Source organism: Temnothorax nylanderi, unplaced genomic scaffold (genome assembly GCF_030848795.1).
Source record: "Temnothorax nylanderi isolate EJ_2023f unplaced genomic scaffold, tnyl_v1.0 TNYL_tig0022_pilon, whole genome shotgun sequence".
Taxonomy (NCBI): Eukaryota; Metazoa; Arthropoda; class Insecta; order Hymenoptera; family Formicidae; genus Temnothorax; species Temnothorax nylanderi.
Window position 1 is genome coordinate 1591435 of NW_027249084.1, and position 23829 is coordinate 1615263.

General features: G+C 41.3%; 2 protein-coding genes and 1 long non-coding RNA gene across 9 annotated transcripts; 1 reads left to right on the forward strand and 2 right to left on the reverse strand.

The window, feature by feature from the left end:
- Positions 1-6454: 6454 nt before the first annotated feature.
- Positions 6455-12296, reverse strand: LOC139769448 (uncharacterized). 2 transcript variants are annotated; one of them, XR_011717571.1, is made up of 5 exons: positions 12039-12296; positions 11033-11079; positions 10811-10851; positions 10358-10392; positions 6455-7515 (listed from the first exon to the last, which is right to left on the reverse strand). It is a non-coding gene; the product is annotated as an uncharacterized lncRNA (long non-coding RNA). The 2 variants fall into 2 exon arrangements; XR_011717570.1 differs by lacking the exon at positions 6455-7515 and having other exon boundaries at positions 10263-10392; positions 12039-12159.
- A 200-nt stretch (positions 12297-12496) lies between these two features.
- Positions 12497-21247, forward strand: LOC139769444 (uncharacterized). 6 transcript variants are annotated; one of them, XR_011717568.1, is made up of 10 exons: positions 12497-13279; positions 13551-13693; positions 13797-13820; positions 14300-17430; positions 17521-18076; positions 18178-18387; positions 18491-18503; positions 18714-18840; positions 18971-19042; positions 19132-19201. XR_011717568.1 is itself a non-coding variant. In XM_071700516.1 (10 exons), exons 1-10 carry the CDS (start codon positions 13168-13170, stop codon positions 19668-19670), a joined length of 4830 nt encoding a protein of 1609 aa, XP_071556617.1. In that variant the 5' UTR covers positions 12500-13167; the 3' UTR covers positions 19671-21247. The 6 variants fall into 6 exon arrangements, 4 of the variants coding, with proteins under 4 accessions (XP_071556618.1, XP_071556617.1, XP_071556614.1 ...); XM_071700516.1 differs by lacking the exon at positions 18491-18503 and having other exon boundaries at positions 12500-13279; positions 14300-16838; positions 16923-17430; positions 19132-21247; XM_071700513.1 differs by lacking the exon at positions 18491-18503 and having other exon boundaries at positions 12500-13279; positions 19132-21247.
- LOC139769446 (WD repeat-containing protein 13) lies at positions 21233-23576 on the reverse strand. The gene is made up of 4 exons (XM_071700525.1): positions 23032-23576; positions 22281-22954; positions 21911-22203; positions 21233-21807 (listed from the first exon to the last, which is right to left on the reverse strand). The coding sequence occupies exons 1-4, from the start codon at positions 23162-23164 to the stop codon at positions 21561-21563; spliced, it is 1347 nt and encodes a 448-aa protein (XP_071556626.1). The 5' UTR covers positions 23165-23576; the 3' UTR covers positions 21233-21560.
- Positions 23577-23829: the final 253 nt, after the last annotated feature.

A 23829-nucleotide genomic window follows, 5' to 3' on the forward strand; every position in this document is an offset into this window, starting at 1 on the left:
CAGTCATTGAGAGAATTTTGCGTGCAACATTAGAGACAGGTAGAGAGAGAGAAAGAGAAAAGGAGTATGAGAGAGAGAGAGAGAAAGGGAGGCAGAGCGTCAGCGCTTTTGCACGAACGCGCGCTCGTTAGCGGGATTCAGCGGGAATTGCAAAAATAATATTTGGCCGGCGTTAAGTTAACGGGCGGTATGCTCGTACCTCGTTAACTCCGTCGCTGGCCGCGAGCGAATTATTGCTTCCGTTTCGGTGGCCGCGCGAAAACAGCGCGCGACCCGCCGCGCGCGCGCGAGAAAAATCACGAATCCCACGCGGATTAGCGCCGAGCGTTGCGCAAGCTGCAATAAGGTTCGCGTGACGGACCAATGATGCGTTCTCTCCGAAGGTGCGTGTTGCCGTCCGAAACAATTAGCGGCAGAATGCAACCCGAGATTGCGGAATATTTCGCCGAAAGTCTGCACGTAGGAATTACATAACGAAATTGAACAACAAACAACTATAATAATAATAATAATAAAATTAATTTAATACAGCCTTATAAAATGTATTTTTATTAAATCGAGATGTCGCGTTTGCGTTTGTTTGTTGAAACCCCTATATTGCGCCTCCCGAGCGCAGTTTTTCCAGCTTAATGAAAATTTGTATTTGTATTATTAATAATGAAAAATTGCATGTAAAATTTTTATATTATTTTACTTATTGTAAAAGTGGCCGTCGATCGGGCAACAAAGGAAGGCCGTGAAGCCAGTTAAAAAACAATTCGCAACTTTTGCTATGTTATATAATTTACATTGAGCTTTCAGCTATGCGCGTGCCCTGTTTGTCGCTTAGGATTTTATGACTCGTAATAAATTTATCCGATCGTGCATACAATAGGACATGGAATATTGTATTATTAAATCGAGAGAGGCCGGCCGTGTGCACCTGTTACGGACATCTCCCGCGTAATCCATATTTTACAAACGCAATATCGATAGCCGCCAGCGAGATATTTCCTTTGTTCCGCCTAGAATTAACATCATTAATAAATTGCAGCATCGAGAATGACTAGCAGCGCTTCGCAACGGGCGATCGTGCCCTAAATCGCGTTATTCGCAAAGAACAATCGTGGAGATGACCGACGTCCGCAAAAAAATACTCTATAAAACTTGCAATACCATCAGCGGAGCGCAATTACAATGCGCGCAACTGTCAAAACGCTGGCCAGCTTTTAATCCTATTATTTTCTTTTTATTTCTAAAACGCAACCGGCTTTCCATAGACGCGATACAGTTGTAAAAGCCGATCGCGAGAGTGCCTCAATTTAATTTTTATTTTACCAGACAAATACCTATTATACCTATAACAATGTAACTAATAATTATAACACGAGCAAATTATTATATTAACAATCCGCATTTCCTGGCAATCTGGAGATCTAATTAACCTAATTGTTTATTATTAATTCATCCGATAGCGTTATTCAAATTAATACACACATCCTGAACATCCGCGGAACAAATGTGGAAATCAATGTTTGCACATGCGAAGATGGGATATAACCGTTAAAAGTGGAAAATTATTATAGGAGGGATTGAAAACGGCAATTAAAACTATCATTTTCATCATCGGTACCTTTCAATATAAGTCGGTCGCTGAAATGTGAACTTTAAACGCGCCGATATCTTACGGTAATACCGCTATTATGCCGGTATTATATCATTAGCATTATACGATATTACGCCGATATATGTGTATCAAATTAATTTATAATTTATTGTAGATTTACAGTGTTTACATCAATATTTTATGAGATCGCAGGAATAATGTGTGTGTAAATAATACGCCGCCCGCAATTCGCAAAGAGATTACGTGGAATGCGATTCGCCGATTTTGTCGGCTCTTTCGCGAAAAGTAAAACAATCGAGTTACTTATTTTATCCTGATATTGATCGTGTAAGTAAAAAAAAAATACATTTCTTAAATATTAAAGATAAATTTAACCGCTGATCGAATGCTCGTTAATGTTTCCGCTTAACACGTAAACACGTAAACTTATTAATTTAAAATGAATATAAGTATACAAATTCATTCGAAAAACCGGTTAAATTGCCCAAGGTATTTTTGACAGTTTGTTATTCATTGGCGGGGATCAAGATGACGAATGATCCCGCTTTTTCATCTGGCGTATCAAAACTTATGTTAATATTGCCTACGAAAGTGGACTTTATCCTTCTTCGACATTATCATATCAAAAAGGATCTGTGCAAAACGCGTTTTCTGCACCGCTATCGGCTGGATCTAAGGTCACTTCAACATCGCGATTTTTTAGCGACAGCCATACCACGCTGTCTGTTTGACGAGATGAATAAAAGTGGCTTATTAGTTATTGTGTGTGCGAAGCAATAACGCGCGAAAATAATCTTTACCTACTTCGGAGAATGAATGTATGCGTATTTACGCATTCTCTTAGTCGCGAGGTATTTATCGCGCTTTTAGCATAAATGACGACGTTAAAAACGTCGATTCTCATCAACGCTGAGCAAAAACGACATTACAACACAAAGCAGACACTCCGGATGCATATACATATACGGCATATTTTCTATATACAGAAAAAAATAAATAAAAGAAATAATGAACAAACATCATAGTTTGCTAACTAGCAAAACTAATTTTTAGTATAACCAAAATGAAATTAGTATGAAATAAAAATTTGCCAAAGAAATAAATTTAATATAATTAAATATAATTAAAGAGACGATGAAGTTGTAGCCGATTACTCGTCGGAGAGAGCTTCCTCTTTCGAAATTAAAAACTGACGGAGTCAATATTATTACGTAAATGAGATCGATACGGCAGGAAGATATCAAAGTTACACGATGAACGTTGTATCAAAATGTGGTAGCGCGAAATGTAGAAGTGAAATTAAATGATAACGCAGACAATGCACTTGGAACAGAATGGATATGGCAAACAAAATTGCGATAAGTATGCCTGGCGAGGTGCCGTCTTTTGAGAAAAACTTGAGAAAAGTCCCGTAATAGGGGAATTCCGCGCGTTTCATATATATTCTCGCGCGAACTTGGACTCACCTGGCCGGCCTCCGTACTTTAGCGGCCGGCTTTTAGACACTTTTAGCGCAAACCGTGGGGGGTTTTGAATCCGCGTGTGGAATATTCCATGCGAAATATCCAGACGTAACCCGAGAGCCGCGCCCGCGCGCCCGCCACTGTGTCCTCGTTCGCTTTGAATTTATTATAACTTCGCGCACGGGGGGATGGTGTATACGTATATATACATGTATGTATATATTTCTGTCCAAATACACCCTTCCGCGACGCGCGCGCCTCGGGTCATTCCTGCAGAAATTCAATTCGTTATACGCCCCTGTGCCCGTTATTTTATTATGTCCAGACGCCGCAAAAAACCACACCGGGATGCGCGAACTTTTTCCTCCATGAACGACATCCAGAGTATTTCCGGCGTTGCGCATCTTCCCTCCTCTTTACCCCCTCTCAACGCTGTAAACAGCGAAGAAAAAAGCACCATCCCTTTAATGATTGAGATTTCAATAGCTCTTGAATAAGAGATATTGAAATTAATATTTAGGGGTAAGTGGAGTTTTAGCGCGAAGTTACCGTCATTATTCATGGCTTGAGATGAGCTTCGACGAAACTTTAATCCGAAGCCTATACTAGCGTCCCTAAGAATGCATAATTATGAATCTAAATAAAATATACAATTTTTTACTTGAAATTTTACACTTTTACAATGAAACCTTAAAATTTTTACGATTTCACTCTCTAAATATACAATTATGAAATCCAAGATACGAAGATTTCTCGTCACATAACTTCGCTACCACCTGAAAAATTGGATCTCGTGTATTCTCTTTTACTTCTTTCTCTTTCTTCCTTTTCCTCTCCCTTTTGTCCGATATAAATTTACACGTGGACAGAGAATCTGCTCTCGTATATCCCGAGGAGACTTTAGCACGAAATGGACGCGCATTCACGCATACATGATGCATGCTGTCTTGCGGAGACAAAGGTAAGCACAGCTAATGTTTGGCACACTGAATGTCTAGTGCAAATTGGCTTACCACATGTAGAGAGAGAGAGAGGGGAGAAGCATACAATTATCCTAAAATTTCGTCATTTCCTGGTCTATCCTTGGACCGTCCAAGAATCAAATTTTCTAAATGGCGAGGCATTAACACAGCTTTCGTGCTATAATCCGTTAATGATTATAATAATAACGCTAAAATTGCAATTTCCTGATGACTAGACATCGGATTTTTTATATGCAGATTGGTGGAAATATAAATAACTAAAATTATTATGTTATTTATATAATATCCAACATATTCATACTACAACATATGTTAGGTATAAATATGTTGGATATTATAAATAACATATAATCGTTATTAATTGCTCTTTTCCACCAATCTAAGCATATAAAAAATCCGATGTCTACTGATGACAAAAGAGAAGGAGAGATGCACGCAAAAAATTTCACTTTTACGCTATTGGTCGTCTTCGCAAACTTATTACGCAATTTTGATGATCGCGTAGAGGATTATGAGGAAAAAAAGGCCACACGCAAGCGCGTTCGTGACATTTCTATACCGCTCACGTCTCAGTCTCTCTTTCATATCTCGCGCATATAAATACAAAGTCTGATGTCAAGTAGGTATATTATCAAATAAACATACTGGATAAATCGAAGAAAAAAGAAACGGTATATTCAGTAACACGTGCCAATGGTTAATCATAAAATCCAGCAATAAAACCGCAATTTTTATCATCGAGCGACATAAACGTTATCGCATAATGCATAAAACATATGCGAGTTGGATGAAAAAGCTTCTCCCTGCGACTCGTAGAAAGAAAAATGGGAATTTAAAGCGTAAAAATTGTGAAAGAAAGAAGCGGCAAATAGATATAAATGAAACGAGAATTTTGCGAAATGCTTGAATATTTAATTTCGGGGCAAAGGCGAAAACACACACGCTTCCACATTTAATCCGGGATCGAGGTGGAAGACGCGAGGAGATTTCACAAATATTTGATATCCGCTATCAGAAGGATCACGAGTCGAATTCCCGTATAAGCGGCGATGATCGCTTTATTGTCGGCGATCGTCCATATGCAGACACATAAGGGAATTGCATTCTCGTTACGTATGCACGGCGCACGGCCGGCCGTTCGGCCCGAGCGCTGTCATTATCGTCGCGATTATGCATATTCAGATAAGCAATCAACACCATTGAGGCTGCGGGCAAGGGTCGCGCAGTCTGAAACGGGGATTTACTCGAGAGCCGCTGGCGAAACGCGCGTATAGAGAAAGTACATCCTGAACGTACATCGCCTTCCTTTTGCAAAAGCCGGATATGGAAAGCATCGATAGAGAAAAGTGGATGAAAACAGCAATCTAAAGATAGAGCGCTGCAGCGTCCAAAAATACAGGAAAATGTCCCAGAGGACAAAAATCTTAAAAAAATAAAAAAGATTTAATATTATAAATTAAAAAATCGTCTTCGTATTTCTCGTTCCTTCTTTCTGACGACCGTAGTACCTAATTACAACTTCCGCGCTTAAACTTTTATCCTTTTAGTCCGACACGCGAATCTTTCGATTCCTGAAAACGCGTTTTCCCGGGAAGCGTGGGCGACCATAAGGACATTTAATAACCGGGCCAGCATTATCCTAGAAATTGCTCGGCGGCCGCCTGACGCGAGCCAGCCTCGCAATTTCGTTCTCGGCAAGAACGAGCTACTAAATCCTGAGGAAAAGTGTCCTCGCCGGCGTATCGCCGTCAGTCAGATCGCATAATCGGCGATTTTTTTCCTCGCGACGAGCTGACGTATCGTCGTAAGTAGAAAAGAGCCGCGAGGGGAGAAGACGGGAAGACGAGTGGCCGTAGAAGAGAATGAAATATACACCGTGTCTCAGATATTCTCGTTAGTTAGCTGTTAGAGGGAAAAAAAGAAAGAAGAAATCCTGGAATTTTTAAAACGTGAGGAAAGTCATCCGCGCGCGCAATCCGTTGACAGAATAATTTGTATAATTGGAATAAGAGACGCGAGAAGAAATTTCAAAAAATACCTAGAAGAATGTGATTTATTTTAACACCAAAGTATGTACCACGTTTGAACTGGTTTAATTAAAAATAAAAGAGATTCGATGAATTAAGCTCCAAAGCTCGCGAGTAGACAAAGAGAGAGAAGTTGTTCCTTATCTGCCGTTACACGAACGTCTTAAAGCCGTTTTCACTCCGCGCTCACGGAGGCATTTAACGTTAAAAATTGCGAGACCGTGGGCCGATATCACAGTCTCCGATTAACGTGATCCTCCGATTAAACTCACTCTGCATCTCTTTCTAACTGTTTTTTCGTCTCTTTCTAGGGGGACAGTTAGAAAGAGATGCAGAGTGAGTTTAATCGGAGGATCACGTTAATCGGAGACTGTGATATCGGCCCCGTGAAGTAGAAATTCGCTGAGAAATCTGCGACTGACGCGGGGAGCGCGCGATAGCTTGGCCACCCGGTATAATGTTTTAATTTCGCGGAAAATCTGACGATGTAATTTCTGGAATAGGGCGACGCCCGGCAATTGTTTCAGCCGGCTTTCACCCCCCCGCATTATTCATGAGTCGACCCCTCCTTTTTTCGCCAACAAGAAGAACGACACCCCTCTCCCCTCTTCACTCCCACCGGTTTCTTCGCCCTTGTTCGATTCTTTTTCTCTTTCCCTCCGGAGATGATCATTTTTGTGGAGTCTTCAGTTCATAGGCAATATTGCATTCGGACATTATTAACCTTTGCATTAACCCCGGGGGAGATCAATAATCCCCTCCTTCTCATATATATTTCTCAATTCTTTATAAATAAAATCAGAATTATATGCAAGAAGGAAGATTATTGAAAAAGAATATATTTTATGTACGCAGAGATATATATCTTTTTGTACATAGATTCAGGGCTGAATTTAACGGAAATAATGAAGAAAGTTACAAACTAATACAAACCTTGTCTTACTTCAATAATTCTCTTTATTAACTGAGTTGGTATAATATACCATCCATTTGTTTCAAATACGAAGCTTCGGTTGTTTCAGATACGATCTCACTCTATTTGTAAATACTTTCATAATGCCCTGGCGAATCACATCAGTTTGTTCTCTTACAAAAGCGCGGGCGCGTACACACAAACGCACAATACTCTGATAAAAGATATATTAATTTACACATTGTTTGTAAATGATGCCTTGTATCGCGTGTGTTTACGTGGCCGCTACACAGTAGGTACGCAAATCCAAATTAGTCATGAACCAATTTTAATTGCGCTAATTGTCATAATTTCCACGGAATTCTGGTCCACCGTCGCGAATGCTGAGTTGCTCAGTTGCCGGAAATCGTTGTAATTTCGGAACAGGGAGTACGCGCAGAATAGCGTTTTCCATTCTCCGTAGAATTCCATAATGGTATATATCACCTCTCATAATTCCCTGGGAGACTTTATGACCCTTTTTCTGCGAGACACAGTATCCCTTTCTTAAAAAGGCATGTAAAGTCGATACTCGATATCGAAATTAATTGAATGTGCATTATGTGCAATTTCGAAAAGGGCACATTTCTTGACTTATACGTTTTTTCACTAATATGTACTCTAATGGTATGATAATACCTACCTTTAAAATATTTTTCTTTCATATTCTGTTGTGATTTGACCCTAAAATGTAAATTGTAAAGTTTTGTATCACTGGGTACAATAGTTTAAAATTAAATCAATTTTCTCTCATTCCTGGAAAATTTTAATTTTCAGAGGTGTGCTCTTTTCGAAATTGTACATTTAATTGTTGTCGCTTTGCCGATTGATTCTCTCGTTTCGTTCACTTCGTGAGCAACGCATATTTTGACAGTTATGTATATCGAAGAGTTAATAGTGTATTAGTAATATTAATTAACAGTGTAATATTAATTTTAATATTCAAGCATTTAAACATTTAATTGAAGTATTTTAGCATTTGCTTCTACATTGAAATTCTGATTATATTATAATTATACTAGTTATCTTTTTGTTTTTAATATTTGCTGATAAAAATTTAAAATTCTTGATCTTTTAATTATAGATATCTACTGGTTGTTAAGTAATCTTAGGAGCAAAAAATTTTCCCTTCAATTTAATCAGTTCCATTTACTGCAAAAAGAAAAGAATAATTATCTCTGATCTCCCAGACCCAGGCAAAATTTTATCTGGATCTCTCAGCTTTGTACTGTTCTAGTAAAACATAAAAATAGATGGATCGATTCAAAAATGTATATAAAGAACAGCATTTATGATAATAAAGTAACATTTATCGCAAAAGTGTCTGAACATATCCAGACCGTTTCTCACAACAATTTTACGATAGATATCATATTTAATTATTTTACTAACCATCTTGTAATATATAGCAGCTGCTTTAAATCTATATTTCACCGAGCTTGCAACTTAAAATCGGCCATTATTCTCCGGTGCGTCCAATATAATTCTATCGTGTATCGCGTAACGTTATATCCCACTTCTTGTTTTATTCCTATATATCTTATCGAATCTCGGGATCCTAAAGAAGAAGCTGAAGAAGCCGCAAAGGATATCGCCTCGAGCTTTCCTTTCCTCTTTCACATATTTCCATCAGGCAAAGGCCGGATGAAAATCCCGAAGAGGCCCATTTGTTCTGTGCACCGCGTATTTAAATCCCTGTTGCACTTGCCGAAGGGATTCCATCGCGCCTTACTTCGATTGGAAAGCTTTTATTTCCCTGCATTTTCGTCACGTTTCTCTTTCTCAGTTCAGCGAAAGAATTTTTGAATTATCACGTTATCCTTTTATTTACAAACGTTATTAATTATTCACGCTGTTACGTTACACTGTTATTAATTTGCTATTGCTCGCAAAGGGATGCCTCTGATTATTAGCCTTGGGCACAATATCGAGTATCAATACTCGCACCCGACGATAAATGAAATAATGCCATATCGATATATAGAGAGATTTAAACATTCCCGAGCGTAGTCAGCAGTTACCGCTCACCGCTCACGAATCGCGTTTACATGCTAATAGACGTTTACGAGCGATCGATCGGTGCAGTTTCCTCAGCAGTTGCGACCTCGCCGAGGCACTTCGCAACGCGACAAGTTAAATTAATAAGCCGTACATAGTCGAGTGCTCAGGCTTTATTCAGTCGAGCGGCGAGAAGACGTCATAGTAGTGCGACGCGTGCGGCTATTGCAATTCCCGCCCGACTCTCGTTAGCGGTGCAGTTAGCAACGTACAGCTTCGCAAACGAGGCGAACCGCAATTCTAAACCGTTACGATTTCTCCCTTCAACAGGAGAGCGAAAGGGCCGACGCGAAATGAAAACAGCTCGCACGTTGCGAGCGAGCGCGAGAGAGTCCTCTTGGTCCTCTCTCGCCGCAGGATAATCAGTTCGGAGAAAGCGTTTCGTCCTTTCATTACTCGCAAATACGTATTAGCGCGCCTTTTCCGCACCGATGCGTTTTCTCAAACAGCTCAAACGGCGTTTAATTTCACGAATTAAGAGTAACGGAACAAAAAAATTCGTGTAACTCTAATCGAGTAATTTTATTAAACTAAATATATATCTACATTAAATTTAATATAATTTCTTATAAAATGATTTCTGCGTGTCTAAAGAAGAGGTTGAACATGAGATCCTCGCGCGGACAGAGTGGATAATGCATTTACGACCGCGCGAGTCTTGAATGAAAATTTCCTAATTATACTGTTATATTATTTCCGATTTTATATTGACGCCTGCAAAATCTTATAATGAGAAATAAAAGATATATATCAAATTGTATATAAGCTCTATGTAAAGGAGTGATTCGAATATATTGATCTGGTAATAAGTAAAAGGAATATAAAGATCTGATCCTTGATTTCGCAATTGCATTCCCTCCTTAAAGTATTAAATTGGGACTTTAGAAGTTAGTGATTCTTTTATTAAGTTTTTTCCTTGGAAACTTAGATATTGATTATACAGTTATGTGCAAAATAATAGCACCGGCTGAAAAAATAGAGAAAATTCTAAATTTAAAAGTAATTAACTGAAAATTACTTTATTTTATTTATTAAATATACATCAATTAATAGAAACATAAAACATAACATCTCATTATTACAAAAAGATAACAATGAAAAAATAGAATTTTGTTAAAATTTAGAATGTTCATTTTTTTCTGAAGGTGCTATTATTTTGCACATAACTGTATATTATTTTATTTATTTTTAGTATTTTATTGATAAATATTTACAATTCCATTTTGCAACTAATATATAATTTTATAAATATATTGTAATATAAAAACCTGTTTAACAAGGACACCAGAAGATCAAGGATATTCTGAAACAGAAAATATTTTCTTCTGAAATAAAAGAACAGTAATTCTCGTGAAATAATTTTATTCTCAATATTAATATACGTAATTATGGCACTCGGAGAGATCTTGACGATTATTTTAATATCATTTTATTCAACTTTTGAATAATAAGTAAAATAATATAAAAGAACATCTACATCATAATTTTAAAATGCTGCTTTGAGTAAGACGAAGGATTTGCAAACAATCTAATAATAAAATAATCATTTTCGAGTTAAGATTGCTACATTTCTATATAAATTTCCAATGAATATAAATGATCAATTAACAAATACTATACAAATCATAGTACTCATAGATTTTAGTAGATAATTATCATCATTTTCAGACATTATCAGATAAATAACTTAAAAAATTAAATTTGTGGTAAATAAAAATTACCTGCAATCGTTGCCATTACGGATTCCAGGGATTTTGCAAACCTTAAAAATATACAGTCTGTGTATTAGTCATTGAGTAATGTTAATCACACATATTCTGCTAAACTTTATGAAATCAGAAGTAGCAAATTGCATATCATAGCATTCATAGATCTTGGTGATTATAGAAACATCATTTAAGACAAAGTTCAAAATATAAGATAATATAAAGAAATATAAATACCTTCGTTTAATTTCAAGATACGGTTTCATTCGAGATTTGCAGGCAACCTAAGTAATAAAAAAGAAACTGTATTAGTTAAGATCGCTATTTTCTGCTGAAATTTCAGGCTGATTTAAATAAAGATCAGTTAGTAAATACTATAAATCATGTTGTTCATAGATCTCGATGATTACCCATCATCATTTTTGACGTTCATGTAATTAAACAAAATTCCTTCTCAATCAAACGCAAATTAAAATAAAGAATTCATTTCACAGAATACGTTGTAACAATTTTTTAATTTAGAACATATTTAGTGAAATGTACAAATTAATTGATCTCTTTAGGTGTCTTCTCAGTGGAGAAAAAAGTTTCTGTGATCGTAGCGCAACTCTGGCTGCAGCTACCCTACAAATCACATTGTTACAACGTTAATACGATATTAATGGCAAATAGCATATTCGGTAAACCGTAGAAAACTGCTTGTTGATGCAGAGTTTCTTAAGAAAAGCACTGTTGTCTCGAATTATATACAATATCTTGAATTTCCTGCGACAAGCACGTCTACAACATTTTTTTATTACGATTACATATCGCTCATTTGCTGCAATAACGATATAACTCATAGATTGTCATTTTTCAGTTATTTGCAAAAAGAAGAACAGATCTTTGGATTTTTGAATGAAGAGCTAACGACGCTTTTTATTCCTCTATAATCAACTTAACGTTACACCAAAATTGCATTAAAAAATAATATTCCAAAATTTTTACGATTCAAAATATTTAAACTCATTTTCTGAAAAACTTAATTTTTCGAGTTGTTGCTGCAGCAAGTGAGTGATACTTACGTATTCTTGCATAGATAATAGGTTATGCCGTATGCATCGACCGTAAAAGGCGATCATTTGCAAATAATACTGTGCTGCGAAGGCGTTTGACAATTCGGAGTACATTACGATTGTAAAATACATATTCTGATGCAGTGGATTGTTAAAAGAAGTCCGATAATAAAGGCCAAAGTATATACCACGTGCTCCAGCATGCTCCAAGCAGTCCAAGCTCCAACAGGAAAAGACGACCACACCACACCGACGGCGCCGACCACACGCAACGAACACCAACAAGAAAGGACTTTTCAAGATGGCGGGGGAAAACGTCCCCAACTATATCATACGTAGAAGGAATGCAGCACTCGTCTTCGATCCCGACGCCGCAATCGACACGAGTTGAAATTAATTCCAAGCGCGAATTTTCAAACGGTATCGATTAAGAACGTTAATTTAACGCTATTTGACTAAAAACGTGAATTTTGTCTGCATATATGTGTGCATATATATATGAACTAAATTGTGAAGTAGTTCGCATACTGATCCATCAATTATTTCGTATAATACGCGATAGAAACACCGAGCGCCATATATTGTCGGCCACCAATGACCAATTTTTTCTTCGCTCGTTTGCTCGTTACGTCAGAAACTGTGTCAACAACATGGCGTATCGCTAATCGGGGGCCCGTTTTTCCTTTTCATGCTAAATCGTCCACGTTCCCTCCCTCTCCCGAATAGATGCTTCACGCCCAATTGTTTCCCAAGTCCATGGAATAACATAACGACAAGCGACGTCGGGCGAATTTTTGACGTATACAAATCGCAGGAAGCCAGAAAGAAGCCCTCTCGGTGTGTTGTCGCACGATGAATGCATGCACGCGGTCGGCGCGGTGAGGACAGAGATATCTGTCGGCGCTTTCTCCCCCTAGGCGGGCCGCTTTTCCGCATGGGAACGATGCGCAGGGGTGCCTAGAGAGTGCGTGGAGAAGGTGGGCACGTCTCTCGTCGTCGCATCATGCGCGAGTGATCGCCTCTACCAGTGTCGTTGGTCGTTGGATTGGAGCTCGTCGGCGACGCCGCCGTCTGGAGTCTGGAGCCTGGGGTAGCAGTTGTCATGCACGGCCCGGACAGGCCGTGTCCCTGCCGCGCGCTTCGCCACAATCGCCACCTTTCGAGGAGGAGTCGGGGACTATGAGCGCGTCGCCGTCGACCCGCGTAACGTCTGTGACGACTGTCGTCGTGTCGCCGTCGCCGCCGCCGCCGCCGCATACGCGTAGAATGACCTAGGCCAGCCCGCTCGCCTGCCCGCCGGATTGGAAACGGCGAACGATGTGGAACTGTACCCGGTACGCGATGCGGAATCTACGTCGGATGTGCTGGCTCTTCTGGGTGGGTCTACCGATGCTCGCGGCCTATCCCGTGCCCTCGCCGCTCGCCGCTGGTACGTCCGGGAACGTCGCAAGCGCCTTCGTGCACGCGCCGTTGCCAATGTTGATATTGTCCTGTTTCTTGAATTCAATCACATATGTGTGTATACGTGCACCGTCCTATAGATAGGAAGGTAGAAATCTCGCTTCCCTTGCCTCTCTTTCTTGAAAAACAAGGGAAATGAACCACGGGTGACATTGACAAGCGACATTGGCGACGTATATGTGGCAACGATTGTAAATATTATTGGAGCTCTATCTAATAACTTTGTTTTGTCGTCGCAGATTCGCCACACGCACGTGCTTCCTGGCAATGGGAACATTACTGGATGCGTTACGCGATCGCTCTGTCGAGCGTCACCGCCACGGCGTTAACTTTAGCCGGATGCCTTTGTTGCCAGAGGCACAGGAGACCCAAAGGATTTCAGGTAATTTGGAGTGATGTTTACCTACCCAAAGTAGACATAGAAAAAGTGATGCCACTGTTTTAGAACTCTAACCCCAGTCTCTGCATTTTTTTTTTAATTATAGGACAAAGCAGAGAAATGCAATCAGGTAACATTGATGTTGCGGGTCCGTTATATGTCGCCATAATTATCAGAACGAGAATGTGAACGAAATTAATGCTTAGCTAAAAGTACAGATTCTATCTATGTAAATTGCGATTGACATCTGTGGACTTAATTGATTTATTACATAAATCTATATTTCTTATGTAGATTGCGTTCGACAAATGCATTCTTATAGATAGAATCTAGTACAATTAGTACATATTACATATAATCATATATTATTGTAGGGCTACATTTTTATAATTTAACGTAGACGATGTGTCTCTTCAAATTTTAAAGAGACAGTTTGATTATACATTTTATAATTATAAGCATTAGGCACGTCCTAGGTTTTTCTATCTCTCTTTAGACACGTTCATAAGTAGCATGCGTAGTATGCTAGCAACTAATCTTTACGTCTGTATCGCAACGTGCTGTGATTGTACAAAACCGCACAAACCGACACTATCGTTATCGTTGTAGGAATTCAAAGATGGGAGCAGTACAGGACAGGAAAGTGCGTTTGATCCGTCTGTCGAAAGACTGGAATTGGATGCCTCCAGGACGTTAGCCGCTTCCGAGAGGGTGCAATTTGAACCCTTGCCAGTGGAGTCTATCGTGTCTGGAAGTAGAAGTACTCCGAAACACAAAGCGATACCTTTGTCAGCGCCGCGCATCGAGGATCAGGATACGGATCGGTCCATTCTACAGGAGCCATGCAGCGAGTGGTTTAACTCCAACGAGCTTTATGTCCCGCGAGAGAAACTCAAATATCTCAGAGAAATAGGTCACGGATGGTTTGGAAAAGTCGTCGAAGGTCGGGCGGATTTGGAACAGTCAAAGGGCATGTCGAAATCAGGCGGCGTAGTGGTAAGAATTCTCACCGAAGAAGCTACCACTAGGGAGAAGGCTTGGTTTCTCGGCGAGGCCACGCCGTACTTGAAGCTACGCCACCAAAATGTCTTGGCTCTACTTGGTATCTGCCTCGAGACCGATCCCTACCTTCTGCTATTCGAATCGTGTCCGGCCGGGGACTTGAAAGGTTTCTTGCTATCGAACCGCGATACCAAGTCGAGGGAAGCGCTCGTCAAGGAAAACGTTCCGATACGAATTGCGATGGAGGTCGCGTCTGGTTTGAAACACATGCATAACCACGGTTTCGCGCATACGGATCTCTCCGCGAGAAACTGTCTGATCGCTCCAGACTTATCGGCCAAGTTAGGTGATTACGGTACCGGTGTCGAGAAGTATCCCGAAGACTATTATATTGTGGGAGACCGAGCCTTGCCCATCAGATGGTCCGCGCCGGAAAGTTTGAACTGTACGGACACCACCATCGAAACGCAAGAGATCACGTTACAGGCCAACATGTGGAGTTACGCGGTTCTCCTCTGGGAGATCGCCAGCTGGGGAGAAAGGCCTTACAACGATATGAACGACGAACAGGTCATTCAGATGATCTTATCTTTAAAGAATCAATTTTTGCCAAACGGCACGCGACTGCTGCAAAATCATCACGCCAATTGTCCGTCAAATATATTCCAAACGATTCGCTTGTGTTTGAACGTCAACGTGAAAGACAGACCTACCTTGGACGACGTGAAACAGATTCTCCTGAATGAACATTCGGCGCATATGGATTTCGAGCAACGGTGGGAGAGTCTGCGCGCGAACACCTACAAACAGCACGTACGCAGTGCTAGCTTACAAGATCTACGTGGTAGCATCGATTCCGACTACTGGACTCATATCGTGGATGACGCGCAAACGACAGACTCGCTACAGTCCTCGTTCCGTCTCGGACCTGACGAACAAGTGAGGAATATTCCCAGGATGAAGACTGCCACGATGTTTCAAGAATCTGGCTCGGAGACCGAGGAGGAAAGCTGGAAGTGTCGAATCGAGCGGGGTGTTTATACCGAAAAAGTTAAACAGAAGTCCAAGTCCGTGACGGACCTTATGGTGCTTGTACATATCGATCCCGATTCCGACGCGGAGTGGTCATTAGGAGCGCAAACGTCGGAGAAGAACGTCAAGAAGAAATTATCCGTGACCGGTAGCGACAGCGACCTTAGGCATACCGTGCCCACGGATGAATTCGACGAAGCGTTGAAGAAGCTGCGAGATCCTTTGCCGAGCAATCCTGCCGGTAAAGTCCGGTCTTTGGAAAATCTAGAACGACCGAAACTCTTGACTCTGACCATAGATCAGGGCCAGACGCCGATCTTGCGTCTCTCCTTGGACAGCGCGGGAAAGACTCCGGAAAGTAACGACGGCGCGCAATCTAATGCAAGCGCAGATAGTACGCAACGCGGTGGCGAAAAGCACGTATTAAGACTCTTGTCGAAGGGGGACCCGGACCTCCCCCTTCTTCGCTATGTACCTGACCAAGTGTCCTCCGTTGAAGAAGTAGAAAAGAAGGAGGTTCACGATATACCCCTCAATAAAGAGGACAGCGACGGTATTCCTAATCGTTTTATTTCGAATAATGCCGAGACCAATACGGTAGACGTTTTACTTTGGAATCACGCGTTAGATTCCGCTTTAGAGCACAAAGTACCAGGCTTCTCAGACGAGGCGGAATTCAATGAATACATCGACGCATCGACTGAGCGAATTAATGCTAGCGCACCAGAACTGACTGTGACCGTGTCTACGCCAGATGCACCACAGTTTTGTAATGCCTATTCGATTTACACCGCCGACGATAGCTTTTCTATGGTAGAGAACGCGGAAATAGAACAAAAGCCATTGCCAAATGACGACGAGGAAGAAAGGAAGCAATTGTCCACGCCGGACGACGAACAGAGCTCCGATTCTGGTTTTCGCGACAAGGAGTCTTGCGAGGAGGAGGAAGCAGTTTGCTCGACGCCCGGCAACCCTCTGTCTTCGGTCAACAGCACCGCGGTTTCCAGATCGTCATATTCCGAAGAAGAACCATTCCAAATTCTATTCGAGCTAGACACTATTCTCGACGCGGAATATTACGCCACGCCCGCTGGACCTGAAAGTATGACGGAAGGTACGAATTCTACGCCTGACGTCGAGAAGGCCATATCGCCTTCGAAACAGAGTACTTCTGACTTAAACCATGCTTCTGTTAAAGTTGACGTTACCAATTCCGATTCGACTGAAATGAGCGACACAGAGAGTCCGAATCGGGTGAAAGTAAGGTATGAAGATGTGGCAGAGGACATCGAGATGGAGAAGAAAAATGTAATATCTGAAAAAATGCAGGGAGCCAAAAGTGATGTCCAATCGCGCGACTCCGAAGCGGAGACGTACGCCTTAAAATTTGACACCTTTAACACTCAGCGAGACGAACAGTGCTCGCAGGGAGATTACGAGAACGAGGACGAGGATAGTTCGACGGTGAGCTTACGCAGCGACAACTCGTACATGTCGTTCGGTATGGAGGAGGAATTCGTAACGGCGATTCGTAACGAACTCAGGGAAAAGTTGCCTCAGGCTCAAATGCAGATCGTGGAATCCTTGGAAGCACACGATGACGAGAATCCTTCCATCTCCGACGACGCGTACGGCAAACAGTGGGACGATGAGGATGGCGAAGATTTGTCCGATCAAGTTAGCGGAGGTGTAGACATTTCGATCAGGTACGGTTCTTTGAAAATAGATTAACTAAAAATTAAAAAAACTTTTCATTATATTAGAATATTATAAAATTTTTTTTCTATCGCGTTTAGGTACAACGTGTACGGGACGCCGCTTAGTCCTATTCTGGAAGAGCGAGAGAGCACCGTCACCTCCGAGTCTTTAATGTCGAACTCTAGAGAGACATCCGTCGCTTCGAGAGAATCGGTGCCGTCCGAAGATGTGCTATTAGTAGACACTCGTACGAATGAAATGATATTGTTGGAGGGACGATTACAGGACGAAGATCGAGACACAACGAATGGCGATCTGTCCGAGGAGGAGAATTTAGATTACACTTGTTCAGTGGTACACCCGTTGGAGGATAAGTCGCGTATCGTGAAAACGAGCGGTGGCGCGCCGTTACCGAGTCCTGAGGAAGAATCTAAATGGCAGCAATTACCTTCGTCCTTCCCGTTACCTTTACCTTTACCTCTACCGTTGCAAGATGATTTGATGTCGACGAGTTTTGTCACCGAACGCGAATGCTGTAGTCAAGACGAAGACGAAGAGGAGGAGGAAGAGGAGGAAGAGGAGGAAGATGAAGATGGAGAAGAAGAAGAAGAAGATGAGGATAACAGTTCTAGTTCCGGTGAATTTGTATGGAAGGTATGTCGCTTCAAAACTATTGTGGCATTAAGTACTTCTTATTGTTTCTCTATTTTTTTTTTTTTTTTTTCAAAACTTAATCAAAACTTTACGCCCTGCAGAGGTATAACGAGCCACATGTCGAGCAAATACGAATCAGAAGTACTATGAATAACGACAAGACGAATACGACGACGAGTGCCGAATTGGAAGAGGAATTGGCCGTCGAGGACGAAGAGGAGGAGGAGGAATTCACTCCTTCGGCCTGGAATGCCGCTTTAGCACCGCATCGATCGGCACTGAGGTCTCCAGACAAAACGTTAAAATCAGGGGTAAGGTGACAAACGCCGTAACAGATAAATATATCGTATGCAAAACTATTCGCGTCCCTGTATCGGTATTAATGATGTCTTCTCCTCTTTCAATTGCCGCTAGGATGAGTTGGTAGGTGTGTCGATTACTTAAGTACAGAGCAATGCATGTAATTTTAACATTCCTCTCCCGTGACTCTTTCCCTTGCAGAAATTTAAATTTGAGGTACTTAGCGCACGTACTTTTTTATAAATGTACACGCTAGACAAATGCTAAATATAGGTGTAACTCGAGCATATGCTTTCCTACGGGAAATTGTCGGACTGACAATGCGCGATTTGTTCAGGATCAGAAGAAGAGCGTGTGGTTCAAGAAGCAACGCTACCAGTGCGTATACGAGTACCCGAAGGAAACATTACCAGCGGACAGTCAAACGGATACCATTACCAACTCGGAACGAACATCATACACTGGTATACTTACATACGTTCGATAAATATTTTGTATCTGTTTAAAATATTTCCCAAATTGAATATCAGAAAGACAAATATCTGAAATAAACGAATAAAAATGACGGTTTATTTGATATTCTTTGTGTTGCAGATTGGGAAGAAATGATGAATGAACCACGATTAGATCTATATCCTTTAGATTATGACGATGCCAATCATGCTGGTACGTGTGAATTCACCAAGACTTATACGATGTACCGCATATTTTTTCGATGCCTATATAACGTCTGACGGCGTTTGTTTTCGTTACAGGAAACGAAGAATTTTTTGTAACTAGTTCAAATCGACCATTTCAATTCCAAACTGGTGAAAGTAAGTACGTCAGCCAATTTTTTCCCGGTGCGAACGCGGCTACGCATTGCTTGTCCGACGATCGGGACGAAACGGATAGCTGCCGACCAGAGCCGCACCAAAACAACGTTGATTTCGCGCATGAATATGACCAGTGTCAGCAGCAACAATTAGGCGAGTTAAGACACACTAGGGATCGTTTGAAATTAAACTTGGTATCGACGAATGGTACACCGTCCGCTCCGTTCGTTTCTGCGAGACAATCGCACGCGGACGACGAGCAATTAGACATTAAAGAGAATCACGAGTCAGAACTCGTAGAGAAAGTCGTCACGCCGGACCAATGTATTGTATCGAGTTCAATGAATGACGATAACGCATTGCCAAAGGTGCCTCACGAAGATGTCCAGGTCGGTCCATCTTCTACAAGAATCTCTCAGTGTGATAGTCAGGAGACGCTGGAGCCCACCGAAAAGTGCAGTGTTTTAACTCGTGATTAAAGTGAGACTAAAGTCTGTAATGAAATTTTAGAATGAAGACAGTTTAGTCCAAGAGTCCGTCCGAAACAATCTCGTCGTGAAAAATGCGCGGTGAATTCTCTTTGTTAACGCACGCGATCCGATTTGATTATCACCGATGAGATTATTACTACGACACACGAATCTCGAACAAATGTATATAGGAAAGATGTAGCGGATATTACTCGAGGCTGTACAAGTCGATCGGTTGTCTAACGGATCTTGTTAGCGGAGTTGTTATGACTGTTCTGTAGCGAATACGGAAAAAAAACGTGTCAATATATAGATAGTCGCGGCTTTATATTATTAATAAAGCTTTCTATCCGCATGACGGTTTACGTCATGATAGAAGAAATAAGTGACAACGGAAGGACTGTGTAAAAAGTAAACATATAAGTATTAATTTTAGACAATCGATTTGTAGGAGCTACATCGAATTACGATGAACAATTCGTTGCGCGTGTAAATAATTATTGTTTATAGTGTAATTGTTAAACGAGCAGTAGTGCCTATGTAGAACGATTATTTTTGTGACTCCTCTATAAGAAACTCTTATATAATCATCTTTCACACGTCATCCCCTTTGTTTTTCCTTGCCAACACTCATTGTCATGATTTCTTGATATTAATTAAACATTATTAACAAATCTGCTCTCTACATTATCGAAGTATTGTATAGCAAAGTATACGGGACTGCCATCCCACTAAGGATTCGTGGCGAAGGAAAATACTTGCACGACTAATTTTCTACACAATATATACACGATGTATTGATAGACTTTTACTTTTGTTAGGTCTGTGATCAGAAGAATATAGCGCGTATATCGATATGTTTTATATTGGATTTAAGAAACGAGACGAGAGCTCTTGCATCATCGAATATGTTTGAGTTGGAAATTCGCGTATCTTGTACTAAAGCGAGAATTCGTCGCACCTGTTTGTTTTACTCGAAATATACAAAAGAGCTATCATGTTACAGAAACGTTTACCTTTTCTACGATAACGTAACATAGATATTCAGATATTTACTTTTATGCTAACCGATAACTTTGTCTACGGTACATTTACTTCACGATACCATATGAAAGTGTGCAATACAAACAAAGTAATTATTAACATGAGTTCAGTATGGCACATCGTATAAACGATATTTCTATAGATCTGAAATACTCGCGGAAGCGCGATGAACGATGGGGTACGATCGCTAAAATGCTGTTTTAGAAAAATTTTTACAAATATTTGTTTGCAATAATGTATCTCGTTGTATAATTACTCGTCCTGGACACGAAGAGACTGTTGTAACTAGAACGAATCTATGAAACAATATCGAAATGCAAATATAGTTTAGCGTCGTATGAAAACCGTGTGGGAATTTGTGCCGCTGTCGTTTCACGAGTGCACGCGATACTGAGAGGATATACAAACGAATCGCTGCTGTCGTAGCACCGCGAGTGCTGTCACGTCTCTCGCTATTACCACACTTATTATTACTGATACTGCTTTGTGCTCACTATGACATAAGCTAAAATAGAGAACAATTAATATATTGTTATACAGAAGAGACAGTTTATTCCATTCAGATTCCAGACCATCTTTATATATATAAATATCCTAATTCTCTATTATACAATACCTTTATTTTTATAATATAGGCGTTTTATTGTACAAAATGTATATAATACATTTTATTGTACAATGTATATAACAATACTAAAACTTTGATCTCTTAATCTCCCAGATGAATCTACACATTTATACATCGCGTTATTTACACAGACATATGTCGTAATATTTTTATAATTTGCCTTAAAGCCCGAAGAACCATGAATGCGAGCCATTTCTTTTAGTTTGATGAAGATTCCGCAGAATATTTTATAAATTACGTTGATGATTACGCCACAGGATAATCAACCCGTCGTGATCTGCGGATGCGAGTAAAGATTCGTCGTAATTAAAGGACAGAGCTAATGCGGGTGTCGCATGGCCTTGCAGTCGATTGATCCTAGCGGCCTTTCCCTCTCTCGCTGAATCCAATAAATGAACGGCACCATCTTCCGATCCCGTAGCTATTAAGCACGCGCCCATTTGCGGACAGAAAGTAGACCTCAAGGGGTAAAGCCTATAAAAAAAAAAAAGTACACGCAAACATAGAGTATTGTATCATAAGCGAAAATATTAAAACAAGAAAACAAGGAGCGTGTTTTACACGATAAAAATAATACCTATGCTTGACAGGATACTTTCTCCAGAAGTACAAAGAACCGTGATTGTCTGCGACGCGGTATAATAGCACGGCGTTGCACGCGCTGCTCACTAACAGCGCAGCCCAAGGAGAATCCTTCGACAGCCAGGAACGCCAGGAGAGACTGGTTATCATTCCGCCGGTCTCCTGCACCCTCTGCAGCTTCGTCAACCGTCCTATGCCGGGTTCCAGTCGGAAAGCCACTATAACGCCTCTGTCGTTGCCCGCCCAGATTATCGAACCACCGCTGCCCTCGCACGCCAGGGAAAGAATCTAGAAAAGTTACATAACAATTTGGTCGAGCTTGCTTTTTTTGAATATCGCCTTTTTTTCTTGAGACAAAGACCGACCTTTCCACCGATTTTGCAGGAACCGCCGCGCATATATATACCGGTAGATACATTCAAGATCTGGATCAATCCTTGAGAATTGCCGGCTACTATCAAATTATTATTCGCGGGGATGAAATTGCAGCACAGGACCTCCGCCCGCTGCTGATCGTCCACCACTCGCAGACAAGCCGGCTCTGCATCCGCGCATACTCTCCACAGCCTTATCGTCGCGTCCAAGGAGGAGGAAACAATCAGATCGTTGCTGATACTCCAATCGAGCGCGGTCACGCCATTACGATGACCCTCCAGGAGAACGATCACCTTCGGAGGTGTGCTGACGACCTCGCATATGGACAGGGTACCGTCCAGCGACGCGCAACACAACTTGGACCTGTCGTTGTTGGCAAACTTGAGCATCGTTACAGCTGCTTTGTGCTGATCGAAAACATGATGAACCCCGGCGAACGCAAAGTTCTCCGCTGTCGATCTTCGTTGCACTCGCTGATGCCTCGCCCTGTTCTCCGACGATTCCTCGCTTATCGTGTGACTCCCCACGCTGTTCTGCTCCAGCCTATCCCCGTAACGCTGCCGCAACAGCTCCGATCGCAGTTTCAAGTATCGCGCGCCGATCTCCGGATCCGTAGAAAACTTCTCCCGAAGCAGCTGATTCCTTCGGCGAATGTACAGCATGCCTGCGGCGAGAGAACTCGAGGGTAATCAAGATTATTCAACCGATTAAAGTAATGAAAGTAAAGCGTCAAACTCTTACCCAGACTGGAGAGCTTATTCGCCCGCAGTGTGTTGTACTTCGCGTCGAGCGCGAAAACCTGTTGATGCCACGTAGTGGCCATCTTCTGCGATCCACCAGCCTCGACGTTACCGATTTGTAATATCTCTGTCATCGACGTGCACCTAACGATATCTCACAGAAGCATTCCAAGAAACATTAACTATTTTCCCATCACTACCCGATGCGACTTGCGTGCGTATCTTCTAGTGGAACGAGGAAGCGTATTTCCTTTCGTTTTCGCTGTTCAAGATTAAATTTTAAATGACAAATCGACCTCATTTGTAAACATGTCGACTACGTTCTGCGACGTGTAACCTCTTCGGACAGCGGCGACGTTTTATTTCCACGCCAAATCCTCCTGCCTTTGCCTTCGATTGTTTTAACGTCGGTCATCGTTCGAAAACCTGACTTTCTTCCAAAGGATACTATTTATCAAGATCGATCGACCACTCCTCGTTCCCAATTTCTTGCATTTTGAGGTTACGTCGCTCCCCATCGCTCCCGACATTCGACCTTCGGCCACGTTCAGACTCCTCGCACTTCAAATTGACGCGGGCACGCGTGATACATCGATTAATCGATTCGATCGGTCGCCGCAAGTTTTCAAAACAAGCAGACTGTTATTTCGCGGAAGGTATCGACTTTTAATAGCAATTTTTAAAGAAATGAAGAATTGTGGAGTAATAAGGAAGTTGCTTCAAGGAAATCGGGGAAACGGCGTTAAATGCTTGGGATCATAATACAAGCACTTGCACCACGGATATGTAAATCGTCAGA